The sequence below is a fragment of the Nothoprocta perdicaria genome, unplaced genomic scaffold, assembly GCF_003342845.1.
Source record: "Nothoprocta perdicaria isolate Ctin4 unplaced genomic scaffold, notPer1 scaffold_157, whole genome shotgun sequence".
Taxonomy (NCBI): domain Eukaryota; kingdom Metazoa; phylum Chordata; class Aves; order Tinamiformes; family Tinamidae; genus Nothoprocta; species Nothoprocta perdicaria.
In genome coordinates, this window is record NW_020454727.1 from 1,357,853 (window position 1) to 1,377,357 (window position 19,505).

The 19,505-nt window shown below is 39.5% G+C and overlaps 1 protein-coding gene across 4 annotated transcripts; it reads right to left on the reverse strand.

Moving 5' to 3' along the window:
- Nucleotides 1-866: 866 nt before the first annotated feature.
- On the reverse strand, nt 867-18,044 carry HNRNPM (heterogeneous nuclear ribonucleoprotein M). Of its 4 annotated transcripts, XM_026035269.1 has the most exons (15): nt 17,879-18,044; nt 10,935-10,987; nt 10,100-10,107; nt 9,923-10,016; nt 8,778-8,972; nt 8,347-8,500; nt 7,970-8,019; nt 7,518-7,578; nt 5,890-5,991; nt 5,258-5,302; nt 4,789-4,863; nt 4,195-4,293; nt 2,377-3,158; nt 2,046-2,097; nt 867-1,540 (listed from the first exon to the last, which is right to left on the reverse strand). In XM_026035269.1, the coding sequence occupies exons 2-15, from the start codon at nt 10,956-10,958 to the stop codon at nt 1,377-1,379; spliced, it is 1,905 nt and encodes a 634-aa protein (XP_025891054.1). In that variant the 5' UTR covers nt 10,959-10,987; nt 17,879-18,044; the 3' UTR covers nt 867-1,376. The 4 variants fall into 4 exon arrangements, with proteins under 4 accessions (XP_025891054.1, XP_025891057.1, XP_025891056.1 ...); XM_026035272.1 differs by lacking the exon at nt 5,890-5,991 and having other exon boundaries at nt 1,145-1,540; XM_026035271.1 differs by lacking the exon at nt 4,195-4,293 and having other exon boundaries at nt 1,145-1,540.
- Between the last annotated feature and the right edge of the window lie 1,461 nt (nt 18,045-19,505).

Consider the following 19,505-nt stretch of genomic DNA (forward strand, 5'->3'; position numbering starts at 1 on the left):
TGTAGGTTACAGAAGGGATTCTGCAATAGTAAATCATCATGAAACCCCCTTGCAGGGTTAGGGGTGATTATTAAAAGAGCAAGAGCTGCCAGGTATGAGGCTTTGTCTTTCTCTCTTTTGATGCAGCTGTAAAAATTCCTCCAATATCCAATGCATTTTCTGCATTTCACACTTATCATACCATGCTGGAAATGACAGCATTCAGTAGTGGGGTACCATAAAGCACTCAAACTTAGAAACAGGCAGGCAAACTTTCACCAAAAGAAAAGTCTGTTCAACTTTAGCCTTCCCCTAGGAACCTGTCCTTTGCCATGAGGACACAAAGGTGGATGACATCCTTGCAAAGGAAGCTCATTGGTGAGGTTTTTTTAAGGCAGCAGAGTACTGCAGGTAGCATCAAGCCCCTAAGGAGAACATTATTCAGTTACTGTAACTGGAAGTTTGCCTTGGAGCTTTTGCAGCCCTCGAACCAAGAAAAGGACAAGAAATATTGTCTTTATCATTAAAAAATAAATCAGCTCTCCAAAGGAATTCACTCTCATCCATTTAGGTATCTGGCTATTGAAATTATACTTGCTGCAGATATAGAAATGCCACCTTCTTCCTCTTCACCTCGCAGCAGCTGTTTCCCACATAACGCACTCTACTTAGTCCAGTGAGGGGTAGACAGAGGGTGCGTTGCCTCCACTGAAATGGTCCACATGAGAAAACATGTTTTTAATCTATTCTCGGTTGACAGTTCAGGCCTTCAGAACAGCTCTGACAACTGACAGCGCAGGATTTTTTTTTTTTTTTTTTAAACCAGCTTTGCCACTGGAGAAAAATTTAAATAACCAGCCGCCTTCTTTTGCTAGGAAAAAGAAAAAAAATATGTATCTACTACATCTTAATACCGGAAGAGAAGCCTCTTGTACCCTGAAGACATTCAAATGCTAATATGCAAGTGCATCATTTTAAAGACTGATTCATACTGTCATTAACTGACAACCAGTATGAACATTCCTTTTTGACACTTCACAAGGAATACAAGTTCTAGTTTACTGAGCTCAGATTACAGGTATTTTTGCAAGCATAGGATGTGCTGCCAGTAACAGATGCAATGACTGAAAGCTTTAACTTGCATTTATTATCAAAGTCGTACTGTTTACATCTGTAATGTCAACAAGATGCCACAACTACAAAAAAAGATTGTGCACATTGCAGTTTCAATGCAAAAAACAGTAAAATGGAAATCCATTTGTTAAAAAAGTAATTAAAATTACTCCAGAAAGCAACTGAATCGTTTTAACACCTTTACATCCAGTCAAATTAAAATGGTTAACAAGAAAAATACAAATTCAACAAAAATCTGGTATAAGTCTTAAAAAGGCAACTACTTAAGCATTTCTATCAATTCGCACATCAATCTCCCTCCCTCGGAGCTGTATCCCATTCATCATACGGCAGGCTCGCTCAGCTACTTCTGGGGACTCAAACCTAACCACACCACATCCCTTAGATTTCCCATTCTCCATCTTGATATCAGCATACAGGACGTGACCTGGAAAAAAAAGAGGAAAAAAGAGTTATATTTTGTTCTTGTTTAATCTAGGACATAGCATAGAGCTCTATCAGATCACACTTCCCTACCTTACAGACAGGGGAAATGTAAATTTTAAAACTGCCATTACTTTCAAACTTTAAGCTGCAAGACCATTTTACCAAGTCATTCTTTTAGAGGAATGCACTCAGTTTAAAAGCTGAATTCAAAGTGGTTCTCTCCAACTCAAAGAACTGCACCAGAAACAGATGAATTGAGCAAAGCGCAGTCTAACCAGCTGGCCCAGTTGGCCAACACTAGTTCATACCACAGCTAACAAGGCTGGAACTTGGTCTTACTAACAGGAAAGCAGCACAAGGTGCTGGGCAGGAAGGCTGGGGTAGTGACTATTGCCATGAAAAAAACTCCCCAAAGTTCATCAAAACACAAATTTACCTAACTAACTCTACAGTTTGGGAAAAAAAAAATAAGTTATTTTGGAGAAAGACAGAAAAACAAAACTTACCACATTCATTAAATTTATCTTTCAGCATTTTCCATGTAAAATCAAAAGGCAGCTGTGGAAGAGAAGAACAGACCATTACTGAGGATCAACTGAATGACTTATCGGTCCCACAACTCCCCAGAATACATTTTCCATGCAGGGACAGCCATAGCTCAGCACCATCACTTAGAAATGGAGAGCGCTGTACAGGAATGGCTTCAAGTCCCAAGAGACTAATTCTGTTTTGGGCAGCATCCAATATTATTCTAACTGAAGCCAACAAAGCACAGACGTGGCCAACACCTCAGCACTATTAATTTCATGACAGGAAGACAGGAAGAAGGCTACTCACATTTCTCACAAATATCTGACAGGCTTTTCTGGCCACCCCAGCTGCAGGTCCTCCAGTTCCTCCAAGGGAGCCTGCAAAATTGCCTGCAAAGTTTCCACGTTCCATATCCATCGTTCTTTCAAAATTGCTTCCCATCGCAAGTCCCATTCGATCTATGCCTGCTCCCATGCCCTGGCCCATTGCAGGGCCCATTCTTTCCATATTAGTGGCTCCAATGCGCTCCAAACCCATTCTCTCCATGCTAGCAGCACCCATACGATCTATTCCTATTCTTTCCATAGGAGTGGCACCTATGCGATCCAAGCCGGCTGGCATTCTCTCTATGACCTGACCCATTCCGGTTCCCATTCCGGCAGGGACCATGCGCTCCATCCCTATGCCCATTCTATCCATGCCAGAGCCCATACGTTCTACACCTGAGCCCATCCTCTCGATGCCGGTACCGACACGATCGATGGCAGCACCCATCCTCTCGATACCGAAACCTATTCCAGAGCCCATTCTTTCTATGCCAGAACCCATCCTCTCGATGGCTGGGCCCATCCTCTCGATGTTAGGAGCAATGTGATCTATCCCCAGAGGGGCCATTCGATCGATTCCTGAGCCCATGCGATCCACGTTGGAACTCATGCGATCCAAAACGAGACCCATCCTGTCTATTTCTGACCCTACTCTCTCCATCCCGTGCCCCATCCCGGAAGGTATTCTTTCTATTCCCGAGCCCATACGATCAATGCCAGGTGCCATCCTCTCAATTCCAGGAATGCTGGCATTTCCACCACCTGGAACACAACACATAGATTATCAGAAATCATACAGGGATAAAGCCAACTTGATACACATTTACATTCCTAAAATGCTTTAAGCTCTATTATTAATAAAAAAAAGTGACTGTGTGCTCTGTTTTCTGATGATGTGAAACAAAGCTTATTTCAGATCATAGAAGTGTTTTGGTTTTGTTCTTTTTATCTCCCCAAACCTAACAGTTCTCTTTCTCCAGACCTTAAAGAATGGAGAAAGAAGAGCCACAGAAAATCACAGCAGTATTTAAATTAGATTAACAGAGCACAGCATCACCAATCTAAGCAATAAGGAGAAGTTCACACASTAGCAACTGGCAGGATCAAACTGTACACATGGGGAACGGATGCACAGAAAAGACGTTAAAATTCTCAGGTTTGGAACACTTCCGGCAAGTTTAACACCCTTTTGCCGTCTCAAAGATGCTGCAGACGTCAAGGGCTGCGTTGTTCTTGCTCAGTTCAAGTACTATTTTATACTGAATTATTTGCTACACTATAGTCTTCCTTTTTCCCCTGGATTTCCTAAGGAAACACCCACATTAAGAGCACAATCTTTAGTACTACATCAATTCCCGAARTTATGGAGTAAGGTGTTCTTTCCAGTCGCCTGATGCATGAGGCAACACCAAGTTCCTGCAATGTCTAGGAGGAAGGGAAATAAATCAAGGTTATACCCCATTTCTCCTCCCAGCTTTCTAGGCTGCAGTCTATGTTACAGGCTTGGGAATAAGTAAGTTTTCTTATTAGGGAAGTTTAGAATGAAATTTCAGGACACAAGGCAGTTTTCACTGTCTGGAAGGTTCACTTTTCCTATCAGGCTCCTATTATATAGCATGTCAAATCACTGCTGGTTCATACAGCTGTCCTCTGTACAGCCCACAGGAGTTGGATCAGAAAGTATTACAGAAGCTGTATAAAAAGAAATTGGTATGTTTGATTATAACAAAGTATGCATAATTTTTACAGAYAGTGCAGCTATGACAAGTACTAGAAGTACTTATCATAGCATACTTACCTATTCCTCTCTCCAAGGTGTCTCCAAAACTACGAGACATTCTCATTTCATTTCTTCCAAACTCTCTCTCAAATCCTGCACCCATTGCACGATCCATCTCTGTAAAGATTAAGTTTAATATGTTCTTCAGGGTATCTAAATGACTGCTGAGGTAGTATTTTACATTAGGCTCTTTTTAATTTTTCTTTTTTCCAATATTAGCAGTAAGATTAATTTTCATGTCCCCTTAAAATGGGGCTCATCTCAATACAGGCAACCACATTTGAAGCAGTCACTTTGCTCTGAAGAAGCTTTTTTGGTTTTAATTTTTTTTTTTTTTTTTTTTTTTTTTAATTTTTTTTTTTTTTTTTTTCCCCCAGCTGAATCCGGACATTGTGGAGTTTAGCTCATTCTAAAGCAGACCTTAAGACAGGCCTAATATATCACTCTCTGTGACTTAAAGGCCACAAGAGACTTGTGAATATTGTGTCACCTCTAAGTCCAGAATTCTTAAAAAACCTGGAGAGAGGAAAAGGGTCAATCTAGAGAAAGTTTCCTCAGTAATGAATTTTCAAGAGGCCATATGGAATTTGGTATCAGAAGTCTAATACCTACCACTCATTCTGCCCATGTTCATCCCAGCTGGAAAGCGGCCAATATTTTCCATGCCACCAAAAGGACCTTCCATTCCTGAAATAAAATACTTGATACTTCAGCAATGTTTTTCAACTTAGCATCTCTGCCTCACAAAATGAGCTGTTTCTACACAACACTTCCATAGGCCCCAAGATAACTTGAACACACATGCACAAAATAGTTTGGCCAAAATTCTTTTCACATCTTATCTCCTTAATCAATGGCAATTTTAACAAGACTAAAGCATTGGCCATGTTTTCTCTGAAGATTTAACAGTTCTCCACATACCTGCCTCAATATACTCCAAAATAATACTCCAAAAGAAACAAGTAATTACTAAATTGGTGAGAGCTTTTGAAGAACACAAATGCCTGCTAGGCCTATATGGCTAAGTTTACATGACTTTCAGGCAGTCCAAGCTATATACATTTTAAAAAACACAGCTTACCTCCCATTTTATTCATTCCAAAGCCCATGCCTTCCATTCCCATTCCTCAAAATAAAAGAGAGAGCTTTATGTAGCAGACATAATTCTACAAAAATACAGCCACTAGACTGGCTGTAGAAAAAGACCATTCAGCAGGTCCACCATTTGGACTGAAAAGCTTGCACAGGACAGCTCTGAATAAAGCACAAAGTTCCTTCTTAGGGGGTTAAAGCAGCAAAGGGAAAAACCCACAAGCATTAATAAACTGAAAGCTGAATGTGTGCTACTTTTCGGTGGCTCTTTAAAACAAACTTTTTGCTCTTTATACATATCCTAGACAGAGATTTGCAAGCCCACTGACAAATATTAAGGATGAGAGATGGTTTTAAAAGTTTAATGTATATTTGCAGTGTTTGCTGCTCATGCTCAAGAGTCAGAAAGTGAGAGCTGTGCTTTGACCATGGTGAAAAAATGGAGCAATTTGTTTAGTTCAGGTTTTCCTTTATCAAGCTCAATATTATGCTCAAAAAAACTCAGGTGCTTTTAACATACTCCTAATACACTTCAACTTTTTGTGTTGGCAAAACAAAGCTATCTACCTTCTATATAGCTTAAAGCTCTCATGAAACAAAGCATAGGAGTAATCTTCTTACCTCCAGGTCCCATGTTGCCCATTCCCATGCCTTTGTTTAAATGATTTGCATCAATAGGTTGACCTCCAGGTCCTAATCCCATGCCAATACCACCAAGACCATCTGAAGAAAATATTCAGATATCAAAAAAGCCTTGTTTCCATAGTTTGACAAAACAGCAAGTTTTATTCTTAAGTAATTGACTTCCATTCTCTAAAAAGCTTGCTGTGTTCCCACCTTTGGGGTCTGTATTTGAAGCTTGAAAGCAGATACTAAAATCAGAGTAGATGTGTCTTGAAGTTCACTGAAGTTCACAGTTCACTGCTCAAATACCATTTTGCTATTGAGAAGACTTGCTTTTTGTGTGTGCRTGTGTGTGTGTGTGTGTGCGCACATGTGTGTGTGCCTGTGTCTTTGAGCTGACTCCTGAAAAAAGTAACCGGCTAGAACACTGCTTTCCTCATTTTTATTTTGTGATGCAACTCCTCAAGCTAAGGAGAAGAGAGTGGGCAATTGAACATTTTGCAAAGGTTAGTCTTTCATGCTGTCTTTGATTGATAACAGATTATTTCCACCTTGACCAAACGTCTTCCCTTGTAGGTAAGAATTTAAATAATTAAAGATCCATCTATCATTAGATAGCCACCTATATAATCCAGAGCACACAGCCAGCCTCTTTCCTGAGCAAGAGAAGTATATAATTCCCAGATATGATTTTGTATCTGCCTGTACTCAAATCAATTAAGGGTTGCCAAGTCCAAAGAACGAACAAAAGAAAACACCATTCCTATTTTCCTCGTAAGTATCAGATTTTTTCTGTTTGTACTTACAAACAGCTCAAAAGAATTGTTTGCCAATGAGAATAGAACTTCCTCCTTTACATCTCAAAAAAATAAACTTGAAAAGTTTTGAATCTTGGTCTAGAACAACCACAAGATGCCACTTTTTCCTACAATGCCAGGAGACAGGATTCCACTRGTATTATACACAGATAATTGCATTGGAACCCAGTGACTTTCTCTTAAAACAAAGTATGTCATTATAGAAAGTCAAGGCAGCAATAAAAACTATGAATGCTGCCGCTGCTGAATAAAGTTTTGATGGACAAACAATGAATTATCACAATTCTGACCTAATTAGGGGCTTGATTGATGAGCATTATATTGTGCAAACTGGCAACACAACAGGTTTTACTCCCATGCCTAAGCCAACAGCAACTGGCTGAACTGGTAACAAAGCGTTTTATTTTACAACAATCAGCCAAATTTTACATTTTGGGGGGACCAGGTAGCCTCAAGTTAAAAAAGAAAAGCTTAAACTTTTTAGGTGTGTTCTGTTTATTCATCTCTTCCTCCTAAGGCTACTGGGCTACAAATGCACTACCTCTTGAGCCCAAATATCCTGTATCTAAGGAGTAGCGTTAGCAACTCAGCTTTGTTTGCCAGCAAGGAGGGTGCCAGCAGACTCCAACTCAATAGAAGGCATGATCTGCATAACTAATACTCAGTAATCTATGTAAATACAAAGGAACCTCTCTAAATGTAGTGCTGAGAGCAAAATACTTTCAGACCACGTCTCGTGCTGCAAACATTCAAGTTGCTGCACGTCAAACTAAACTTAACATGTTCAGTCATGGAGGAGAGACTTACGAGGGAGTTGTTGCGGTCGCTCTGGAGGAAAGAAGTCTCCTTTTGGAAAAGCTCGTTCATCCTAGATATAATTAAATACGTTAAAGAAATTCAAAAGCATTTCTTGCTCTTCTAGCCAGAAATACAAACTTTAAACAAAAGAGAAATGCAAAGCTAAAGCAATTTTTACTGTACTTCTGGTTGTTTTTTCTAGCAAAATAATTGCAAGTAACCGAGTTGTTTGGGACTGTGTGGATTTACACCACTGGAAACTAGGCAAGTCTTGAAGGACGACAGTAAATGCGAATCCTCCTTAAGAAAAGGAGCTAAAATTAAGATGCAAAGGGCATGGCTATATATCTGCCACTTCCCCTATTTAGTTTCTCAGATCAATTTAAGCAACAACTTTCAAGCCATGCATCATCACAACAGGAGTATAAGATCAAAAGCAATGAGAATTTGAGTGTACTTACCATTTTAACATGCATTGGTCTGTCAAAGAGCAGTTGGCCATTAAACATTGCTATTATTTTGTTAAAGATAATCTTTCAAGTGCTGGAACCACACAAAGTCTTAAGGCTTTAATTATTTCTGATGCATTCCCCCTTCCCGCCCCCCAAAAGTCACAGAACATCCCTCTTATTTGCCTCTTATGTTCAGATTATCAACAATCCCACTTTCTCCAAAACTACAAGGTTTCCAAATTCAGTTACTGTGTGTTAAAAGAACATCTTTTTTATTATTTTTATTTAAAGCATTGTGGAAAGAAGCTCATTCACTAACTCCTAGATTTTAGCATGGAACATACTGGCAAACTTTGCTGTCTACCATCATTACTCTTCAAGGATACATATAGCCTGAACAGCCTCTATAGCTTGCTCAAAAGTGACGGTGCCAATTCCACGACTTTTGCCATCTTTATCTTCCAGTATGTCTGCTCGAACTACAACACCAGCCATGCTGAAGACTTCTTTCAGTTTCTTCCAGCCAACCTTGTAATCCAGCTAGAAGGGAAGCAGTGCAAGAAGCATGAGTAAAAATTTATCATAGGATAAAATTTAAGTAACAGAACGCCATGAGATATGAACAAAATGAACATCAGGCTATCAAACACACAGGACGTGTCATTTTATAACAGCAGTAGCACAGAGAATCACAGAATAAGTCATCAGAGAATACACTAGTATTCAGTTTTACTACAGTTGATCCCTGACTTTGTCTAATCTGTTAGATTTAATTCATTTAAGTTCCAGATGGGTTSTCCAAGCACACAGTACTTACATTTGCAACAAACACAGTGCTTCCTAGTCTCCCTGCCTGCAAGGCATGGATGATCTCATTGGGTATGTTGGGATTGTTGAGTATACTAGGTGGGATATTGATCATTCCAGGACCGCCCGGGCCAGGACCAATACCCATTCCCCCAGCTGCCATGACCTTCTGCATTGCTCTCCTCGCATGTTCACCATCAGGATCCTAATAAACAACAGAAACAACACCTATTTAGTTCCTTTATATTCCCACAAATCCCACATGGATTCAGAGGCATGACTAAAACGGAAAAAAGGAGAATTTTCCCTGTCTTTACAGCTATCTATTCCGTGTGGATTTTCAGATAACTATTTCATGCATCACAGCCACCCAACAAAATATATCTGAGCAGTGTACTAGCAGCCTTCAAATTAGCAAGCTATTCCTGTTGTGTAATTCACCTTGATTGTGAACATGTGTGTGTCATGCAATACTCAAGACAAACTTATATTTGCAACTTTGGAAGACAAGTGTCAATAGCCTTTTGCACTCTCCAAAACAATGCAACTCATTTCTCTCAGTGTGAGTACAACTTCAGTAAGACACTTTAAAAACCCTACTCTTCTTTTCAAAAACACCTTTTAAACTGAAAAAACATGCTAAGAGATGYCCCTATTACTGCTGAATCTCTCAATTTTAGCACAAGCTACAGAATAAAGAACACAATAAAGACTTCAAGGCAGGAATTAAGATAGACACTTCAGAAAAAGTGAGAAGTACCTTCACAATACAAGGTGAATTGATGCAAGAGTGCAAGTATTCTAATTAAGTATTCAGTGAGAACAGAAAGCAGTCAAAGAAGAATATTTACACAGGTCTCTTTTTCAAATCATTAAATAAGTATACCAGCAGTTAAGACCAAACTCTTGCTGTCACTCAGTTCTGCATTAATATCAGTCCCTATTCACATATATTCTCAATTATAATTTTAACCTCCAATTCAGCAACACATGCCAATAGCAAATAAAAAAAACTGACCTGTTTTTTTAACTCTATTCAATGAATCCTGCTTTTCAAATACTCTTATCTGCAAATTAGTCACCCATAAGACTTGAATAAGAACAGTCCCTTCACCTTAGAAGGCAAGATACTGAAAGAGCAGATGTAAGTCTTACTTCTTTCACTTTTAGTGGTCTTCCACCAAGGCTATGCTTGTTCAAAACCTCTGCAGCCTTTTTCATGCTTTCTTCCATCTTGAATTCAACAACACTGTGGGGATACAAGACAGCTAAGAACATTGCTTAGAGCTTGAGTTTCCCCAATTCCTGCTATAAACTGATAATTGAACTTACGCGCATCCCTGACGAGATGATTTCACAGGCGAAACAAGGAAGACAAGAGGGGAGAAAGAAGAAAAAAAGTAAGTAAAAGCACAAAACACAAAAAAGTGACTTTTAAGTCCACATACATTAGTTAACCCTAATAGCAAAACCAAATGCAATCTTACCCAGTAAGGCCTTCATTACTTGAATTCCATAAAGATATAATCTCCTACACATTAACGGGATTAAACTGTAGTTTCTGAAGTTGTAACAAACAGAACTAAGTCCAGGTTCTCCAAGAAAAATACCACACGCTTTATATGGCCTGTTCTTCCCTGTCATACATCAAAATCCCTGCCACATTCTCTTACCCTAAATCCATATTCTTCAGTACAATTAAGCGAGTTCCTACTGTTTTTTTCCCCCGTAAAATTCTTTCGCTGGACTACAGGATTTAAGTACCTGCGAAGGCTATATATGTTTAAGTTAGGAGGGTGACTTCTGTTCACAGGAAGTGTAGTTTACAGAGCCTGCTTTTACACACTGGCCTTACAAATTCAGCAAACCGCTACGGTGACATTTGCCAAAACACAAGTTTTACGTTAATATTCCATACCACTGCTAGGGTCCATGCATAACTCACACAGCCAACACCGACTGAACACAGTGGAAAACCACCCTAACGCTGTTTACAAGGCCCCATCCCACCTCCTCCCCATCCCATGAGGAGCTTTAAGCACTACCTAGGTTATAGCCACTAAGCATACACACTCTCTACCTTCCTGACTTCATTTCGTTCCACGCCACCATACAATTACATTTGTCATGTAGAAAATCCACAGAAGAAATTCTCTCAAGCACTTACCCTTGACTTTCCTTCAGCGTCCATTAAGAGCTCCACGTATGTTACCTCACCAACTACAAATCAGATTCCAGACGACACATATACCAAGGGAGAAAAGCCAAGAAAACAATGGGAATTTAGAACAATCAACAACCGTGTATGGAGCCTCTGCCTTATAAGAAAGCCCAGAAACACTCCATATTCTCTAAACCACAAAACTAGACAATTACAGGTATGCAGTAAAGATTTAAAATGGTTAACCATGTTCTTGATTTTCCTCCGCTTCAAAAGCCAGCTATTTCCACAATATCAGTTTCCTTATCTTTAGTACCCACTTGTTACTTGAGGCAATCCAAATCCATGTGAAAGTCTGCAAAAATAAGTTTCCTTCACATTACATGAAATACATAGTCTTGTCTCCATAGTTCAGGACTTAAACAGTTACCATTAGTTTTCCTCTCCTCTCTCCCTCCTGGATTTAAAGGCCAACTTTCAAGAAGGAAGTCRGACTGACCTAGTAGACGAGATATTACCGACTGTCTACTATTTATTCCAACAGGCTGTTTTTGCCTTTTGTCAAGCACTAAATCAATGCTAAGGTCGTGTTTAGCTTCATTAAAAAGCATAAAACTCTGCCACGTCCACTCAAGACAGTCTGCAGCAAAAGGCAAAATGCATCAGAAAACTTAATCTGCACCTTTTCACACAAGAGTAGGATTGCCTTTTTATGACCACATAACCATGTCATGTGCCTCCAGAATACAACTACCGAAATGGCTGCTGCCTTTGAAGTGATTGGCATACAGAAGAATAACTGAAGAAAATAATTTTGATTTTTTTTTATGATAAGAGGACTCCAGGTTTTATTATCTGAACAGTGCAAGGAAAGTGGTCTTCATGGGAAACCACAAGTCTTACAGTCTGAATACTTGTAGAGCACTTTGAAAAACAGTTTATTTAAAGTGAACTGGGAACCAAATGGGAGTCTCATATTAAAGGGTCTGCCTTTTAGCAAGAGACAGAGAGGAAGGAATTTCAACTTCCACAGCCTCCGTCATTTTATAGGACACCTAGTGTTATTAACTAAAACTAGTATTCTCAAAGTCCATCCAGCAGCTGGAAGAAAAGGAATGAGTAAGCTACTGATTATTTTTCTTCCATTTAAAGAGAACTCAAACAGTATCAGCATTCAGGMAGACAACTGGACATATTACACAAATGCTGATTCAGTCATGTTTTATGAGGACACTAAGTGTTTGAGACTGGTAAAAACTAAACAAACATATTCCCTTTCAAGGGTCTGGGAACACTAGCATTCAATTATCATCAGCATCTTCTATAAGTACTGACAGAAATAAAGCCTAACCAAAAAGCAACACCATCCTATAATCTGAACAGTGCGAGAGCACGAAGGAATACTGTACACATGGAATTCTTTCCACAGTCCATTTTAAAGGACTACATTGTGCACAGCCCTCCAGGGTGATGCACAGGGTCCAGGCACAGAGTGCAAGTATTTGGTGTCACCAGGACCTTCTGAAGCCATCCATCTCAACAGCAGCAGCCAGACTCCAACCAAACCTTTATCATGAAGGAWAATGTGAGTCAACAATTTATACAACAAATTCCCAGGTTACCTACAATACAAAAACCACTCCATTTCACAGGGGCCAAAAGTCACAAGGCTAGACGTCTGTGACTCTTTGTTCCCAATTACACTATTGAACCCCTAGATTTACGGCTCTCCGCTCCCAATCACTAATCAAGTCAGCTACAATTCTTACCTAATATCTACCCAAACTCTTCCAAAACAAGTTTGCCATGCGTGAACACATGCTAAATTGATTTATCATAGGCTCTTTTAAGAAATCAGACCCTTGAACCACCAGGTTTCCTAGGATCTGCCACAGAAGCAATTGTTTATCACCTGAAAAATGCTTATGTGCCCATTTCACTTAGAGCTTCACGTTCAAGTCTTCTAGAAATTCTGAACTAAAACTGAATGTACATCTCGAAGTAGCTGCTTCTCAATCAAAGGATGTCTGAACTTCCTTGATTAGCGAAAGAAAGAAAGAAAGAAAGAAAGAAAGAAAGAAAGAAAGAAAGAAAGAAAGAAAGAAAGAAAGAAAGAAAGAAAGAAAGAAAGAAAGAAAGAANAAGAAAGAAAGAAAGAAAGAAAGAAAGAAAGAAAGAAAGAAAGAAAGAAAGAAAGAAAGAAAGAAAGAAAGAAAGAAAGAAAGAAAGAAAGAAAGTCCAATAGCTAAGACACCAAGACCAGAGCAGAGAAGAACCACAAATCTACCTGAAAAATGTGCAATAAGATTCAACATGATACTTTTCTGAGAGACTACAGTTTGAGGCTAGGAGGCTTTTTGTTCATTTGCTTAAAGCAGTACRCCAGGACACAATTTAGTTGGTTTCTCTCTAGATTTCAGAGTGCAGGATCATGGAGAGAGATCTGCCTGCTACAACAGCAGACAAATGCAGCCTGTAACACCGCAAAGAGAATTAAGCCGTGGAAAAGTACCAACAGCAGATATCCACAGGCCAAATCCTGCTTCAGAGGGCAAAAGAAATCCACRGTGATCCAGATTTTATTTCTGCTAAAGAGCTGTCTCACACAGCGAGAGATATTTTATGCCCAAAAGTGAACTCATCGAAGCATGAAAAAAAAAGCTTATCCAAGGAATTAAGATACATATCCACAAGCGGATAAAAATAGCAGAAAATACTAGCTCAGTGTTTTAAGTTATTCCTTGATTTAATCATTCTTGTATTATGTTCATCACAGTGCCTTTAGAGCAGAAGTTTTTAAAGTCCAAATTCAAGAAAAGCTGAGAAACTCAGCATCAACCACAGACAAGTTCAAGCAGAAGTCTTGATTACAAAAATTGGAAGCGTAAATCGAAGAAACCTGCAGTGCGTTCAGATCAAGGGCAGCTATGATTTCATACTTTCATTGCATTTTCTTAATTTTGCATCTATTTTGCTAAGTTTATCTGCAGGGAAAGTTCAGTTTATCCACATCTGGATGTTTTCTATTGAGTGATTAATATGTTTGGATAAGTATGTCCATAAGGCGAATTGAGGCATGGTTTATACCTCTTCAGGGCTAGATGAGCTATCTGAAAGCTCAGGTAATGAGCTCAGATACAGACATAAATTTTAAAGATTAAACCAGGTAAGACAATTCTCACTAGTGTTAGTAAGAAACCAAGAAACTCTTGAAAGGGCCAAGAGATCCATRGATGTATGTCTCAACAGAGAAAGAAAGGAGGAAAACAAACAAAAATATTACAGACACTGAAAACATGGTAAATATATATATATTCAACCTTCCTTTTGGCTCTTTAAGAGCAGAGATAGGAGAGAGAGAAAGAAAAGCCCATTGTATCCACTCATCTCCACAAGGGCACCACCACCACCAAAGGACAGTTAAGGTTATAAAGATATAGTAAGGAGGAAGAAAAAAGCAGAAGTTACTCACAAATTTCAAAGGCTAACTGAATTAGCTACACTGAAAGTTGAACTACTCATTAGAGAGTTTTAAAATACTCATTTAATATATTTTTAGCGCATTCCAGTAGAATGGAAGTCCCTTCTATCCTGTTAGGAAGTAGATGGAATCATGTCTCRAGCAGCATTGCTGCATGGTGACAGAGAGCTCAAGAACATCATGTATAACTTCTGCTCTTTGTAAAATTAGTGTAGCTTTTTCAGAGCAGCAAAGCTGCCGTTAAACACAGCAGCAATGCAAAATTTAGGCAGACTTAGGAGACTGCTGTGCTTGGAAGATATTATACTAAAGTGCTTTACACAGAAGCCACACCAAATATTAGTCAGATGTGAGCACTGTGCAAGGCACACAACTGGATTTAAATTGAAGTTTCACCTTGAAGATTTTTYATTTTATGTATAGAACCAACTGACTGCACAGTCTTAAATTACGCAAGAGAAATTACATACAAATTAAAAGCGTGCAGTTTGTGCTGCTCTCACCTACTATGGGATATATAATTTTTAAAGAATATGTTAGATGTCTTGAATTCACTATACTTGAAGTGTAGTGGGAATCTTACAACAGGCAGTCAACACATGAGAAAAGCAGGGAATCTAGATTTTATTCTTCTTGGAAAATCCTTTGAAGCTTTGAACTATGGAAAAGTTGGTCAAGGCTCTCTTTTCAGACATGATAAGAGAAGGAAAAAGGAAAAACTTAAAACTAAGGATGTATTGATATCTGTATGGCAACTGAAGTCAACTACAAAGTTACTAGTCAGTCTGCACTGAACATTCCTGTGTAAAAGCTGTAGAAGTAATGAAACTGTGATCTAGAAGAAAATCCAGTTGAAATTGCCACAGATATGGAGGTCCAACAGGGAAGTTCAAGTACTGCTCAGAGCTTTTCAGGCTGTCCTCCAGTTCACAGAAAATTCCCTTTGAAAGTGAAGAGGTAAAATGAAGTATCTTCCCACTCCCTTGACTCTTTACTCAACTCGAGCGTAGCCTTGGCTGCAACTGTTCCTAGCTTTGCCCCAGCGCACGAGATACTTGCTCATTTTCTCACTAATATTTTTTTGTGCCATACTCTACCTTGCGGTTGTCAGAAAAGATATTAAAAATATAAAATTCTATTTTTCCTAAGGAAATCAACAAGCGTATCAAATTCAAATGCAAAGTTGTTTTTAAACTTAAGGTATCACATCATGTATGCCAGCTGCCATGAAGCATTACAATTTTTCTCCCCAAGACAGAGCCATTTGTTGGGGGATGGATTAAGACAACTGTTCAGTATCCRATTATGATTACATTTAGCATCCACTTAAATGCTGAAGATCTGCTGTCTCAGTCTTCTCCTGAATCCATTTACCAATTACCAGTTATCAATGCTGATGACATGAATTTAGCAGAAGCTTGGGTTTGTCAGCCAATACAAGGGAGTTTCAAACAAGAACATTTGACTTTTTTGTAATTAAAAAACTGTCATACTGCACACCTGTAATTGAGTTTCACCGACAAATACGCTGCAGTGACTGAACCAAGGCATTGCTCTTCAGAGCCATTTTAAGGTTTCAGATGTGCGCATCTGAAGAAAACCAGGTTGCAGAAATATAAGCAAACCTCAAAGCTCATGTCTCCTAAACCATACTTACTGACGCAAAACAGCCGATTGAGGTGAACTCCTTCTACGTTCGGCAACCTGCTATGCCATTGCTGCTAACAGCTTAAGTCTTCTACGACTGCCGAGTGATGGAGCAGTAATGAATCACCTATATTTATCCTTTATGTACAGAGCTGTTGCACATGCTCCCAAAACCTTGAATGTTGGCCTGTAATTCTTACACTTACAAACCAAGAATTCTAGCAGTTCGATTTTTCACAGYCACATTCCTGGTTCTTGGAACTACTATGCCTTGCATCAGGGAGGACCGATTCAGCAAGTTCTAGCACAGCACAAGAGCACCAATTTGGTAAAAGTCAGTGGCTAATTAGAATGAATCCCAACTACGCAGCAAATCTAAACTGTTAAGATTTTAAACAAGCAGTCCCAAAAACCAAGAACAATGCTTCTCGGGATTTAGCATAACAAGCCCTGCAGACAGAATGAAGAGGTTTCACTGTTCCCCTAGAAGTATCTGCAGGAATGAGTAGCTGAACAGCAAGGCAGGAAACAATCTCACATCGGACTTTTCCATCCACGTGAACTGGAGAGAAACCACAAGACACTTGGAACGGAATTCAACATAACACTTAATATATTAGACATCTACTCATACAGATTCTCCTATTAACCAGTGTATCTTGTGTAGCAAAGTACTGTTTAAGACAAGGGACTGTTCATAATTAGGGTCTGTTGATATCATGTTTTAAGACTGTATTTCTTCTATTATGGAAAATAGCTGCCAGATATCAGGCAACAACATTTCACAGCCTCCAATTATGAGCACTTCCCAAGGCTTATAGTTTGTTACACAGACTCAGCTCCATTTTACCTCCAGAGACAAATGTTGTAAAACCCTTTTGGAAACTGGTTTTCCAGTTAAGACCACAACCTTTGAACTCATTAGCCGTAATTCCTTACCTAGTTCRAAACACAAGTGAATGTTGATTGCTATTGTGAGATTTTTATGACATGCTATGTATTTTAGAAGTGACCCACAAGAGGAATGGTTGTATTAGTGACTCGACATATTTTTCAGACATAATGATGGAGAAACCAGATATTTTCTTGCCACTAGGCTGCATTTCCAAGAGGACTTGAAAACCAATAGACTGGGCATCAGCTTAAAGAACTAACACTAAGTGAGCTAAAAAGATGCATTTAGACTTATCGCCATCTGAAATAACTCAAATCATCTTCTTGAAGGGATGAAGATGCTAAGCCAGTAAACCAAGAAGGCTCTCATTCATACGAGTAAGTTAAATGAAAATGGGGAAGGGAAAAACCTTGTGCACATAATTTCCAAAGCCCTATCCATGTTACAGCACATGCCAAAGCACAAACCCGATTTTCCTCCCTTGCAGGTCACCCTTAAATACATTTTTACTACTATCAATTTTTTTTTTTTTTTTTTTTTTTTAAAACGGCATACCAATTGCTACAAAGGCTGGGGACAGCTATATATGCACTACCTACAGTGACCATAAAACATTTGAATGCTTCAGGAAGTTTTCTTGCTTTTCTTGCATATCCAGACTGACACCCGATAAAAGCCTGATCATCCTCTTGTTGAGAGGAACGATCATTTACATCTTGGAGAAAGCGCTATTAACCATCTCCCAAAAGGCCTACAGAGCAACTATCCATCTGGAATTCTGCCAGAGTAGATGAAGGCTTTAAGCTGGCCTTTTGCAATACTCATGTCACTAAGTTCACGTTGAACTTCAACTGTTAAATTTAGAAACAAWGAGTTAGCCACAAGTACGATGACAAACATCACTTGGCCACCTGAATTGTACATTACCTTTCTCTTTGACCAGGTCTTTCAGAGACTGCCACTTCACATCAAATGGAATATTTGTGATAAAAGCTCGATATCTTTTAGCAGGGTTGGCATATGGCTCAAAGCGATTGCCTCCTCTTTTGACGCTTTTCTCTTTTCTTTTTTCATTCTGGCTTGGTCGTTCATTTTCACTGCAAGCAAAGAAAGATATTTAGACACATTAGACTCTAGCATTTGACCCAAATCACACCACCACCTGGAAAATACTTTTCATTCCTAAAACTAGACTAAACTAAAAAMCAATCTGCTAGAGTTGCCACAACAAACACCTTCCAAACATCTGCTACTGAGCAGGAAAGGGAGAGAAGAGCTGAAGATCCTTCACCGGCCCTGGCTAATGTATTACAGGGCTCTGCATCATGCAACACGGTGGCACAGGGAACTTAATCCTCTGCAGCCAACCAGGGTGCCTCCACCCCTGTACGGGTATACTTGTTTCTGCATGGCAGAAAGATTAAGCAAATACAAGTTGTCATGAGCATGTTTTAACTATTTGTGTAGATATAGAGGGAAAAAAATACACATGACAGCGACCTAAAACATAAATGCTTGGAAAGCATTCTGTTTTCCTATCTAGTCTAACTTTCCCTTTCCCCGTTCTTGGTAAAATTTACAGATACACACYGAAGAGCCAGAAGAAAACAACTTTTCAAGCAAAGACACCATACTCGCCTCTTAGCTGTGCCTCTATTGACTGCGAACAACTGCAGACCAGTTAGCCCACCTCAAATATTTCAATCTCTCTGCTCTTGATTGGACAGCAGATATGCAACATGCCCGGGCACCACAGTCTTTGGGAGCTTGATACGCAGCTGACACAACTATGTAACGCACCTCAGGGCCACCCATTAGGCTAATCTGACCTCGAGGCCAAACGGTTGCTCACAGACCATCAGGTTCAAAACGCTAACTCTTGTCTGCAAGGCTCAGGCCCAAAAAGCAAGTGAGGAATGAATGAATAAATAAATAAATAAATAAATAAATAAAATAAGCAAAACAACAAAAAACACTTTTCATCTCACAGATTTCACCTTAAAAAAAAAAAAAAAAAACTTGAAAGTGCTTGCAAATGAAGCATCTCAAAATGAGGTTAATATGAATATTTGCAAGTTACATGTGACTCTAGCTTTTCTCATTTATGTCTCCCACATCTACAGGMAAATAATTACAAATGCTGAAGATTAAAAAATATCCCTTCTATAACATTTTCCATACAGCAGACACCTAATCCCTAGCTAGGGCCTAGCATCAACTTCAGGGCAGTCCATGGATCAGGTGCCTTCCCAACCCTCGCTCCTGGGACATCACCAACTGTGGGAGAAACGTGCACTTTGATCCAGACTGCAGCAGCGAGAGACCATTACTGCCTGCACAGAGCATGATTACTACAGTCTATCCGCTACGACTAAGGAAAAAAAAATACTAATTAAGAATTAGTAGGAAGACAGCAAGCGTCAGGCTCCAGCAGGGCCGCGAAGGCTGCGCAGCGCCAGGAGGGGCTCCGAGCAGCCTCCACAGCCGGGGCTGAGGCCAGGCGGGCGCCCGCAGGCGCCTCCCCGGGGCGGCCGCGCCGATGGCCGCCGGCTGG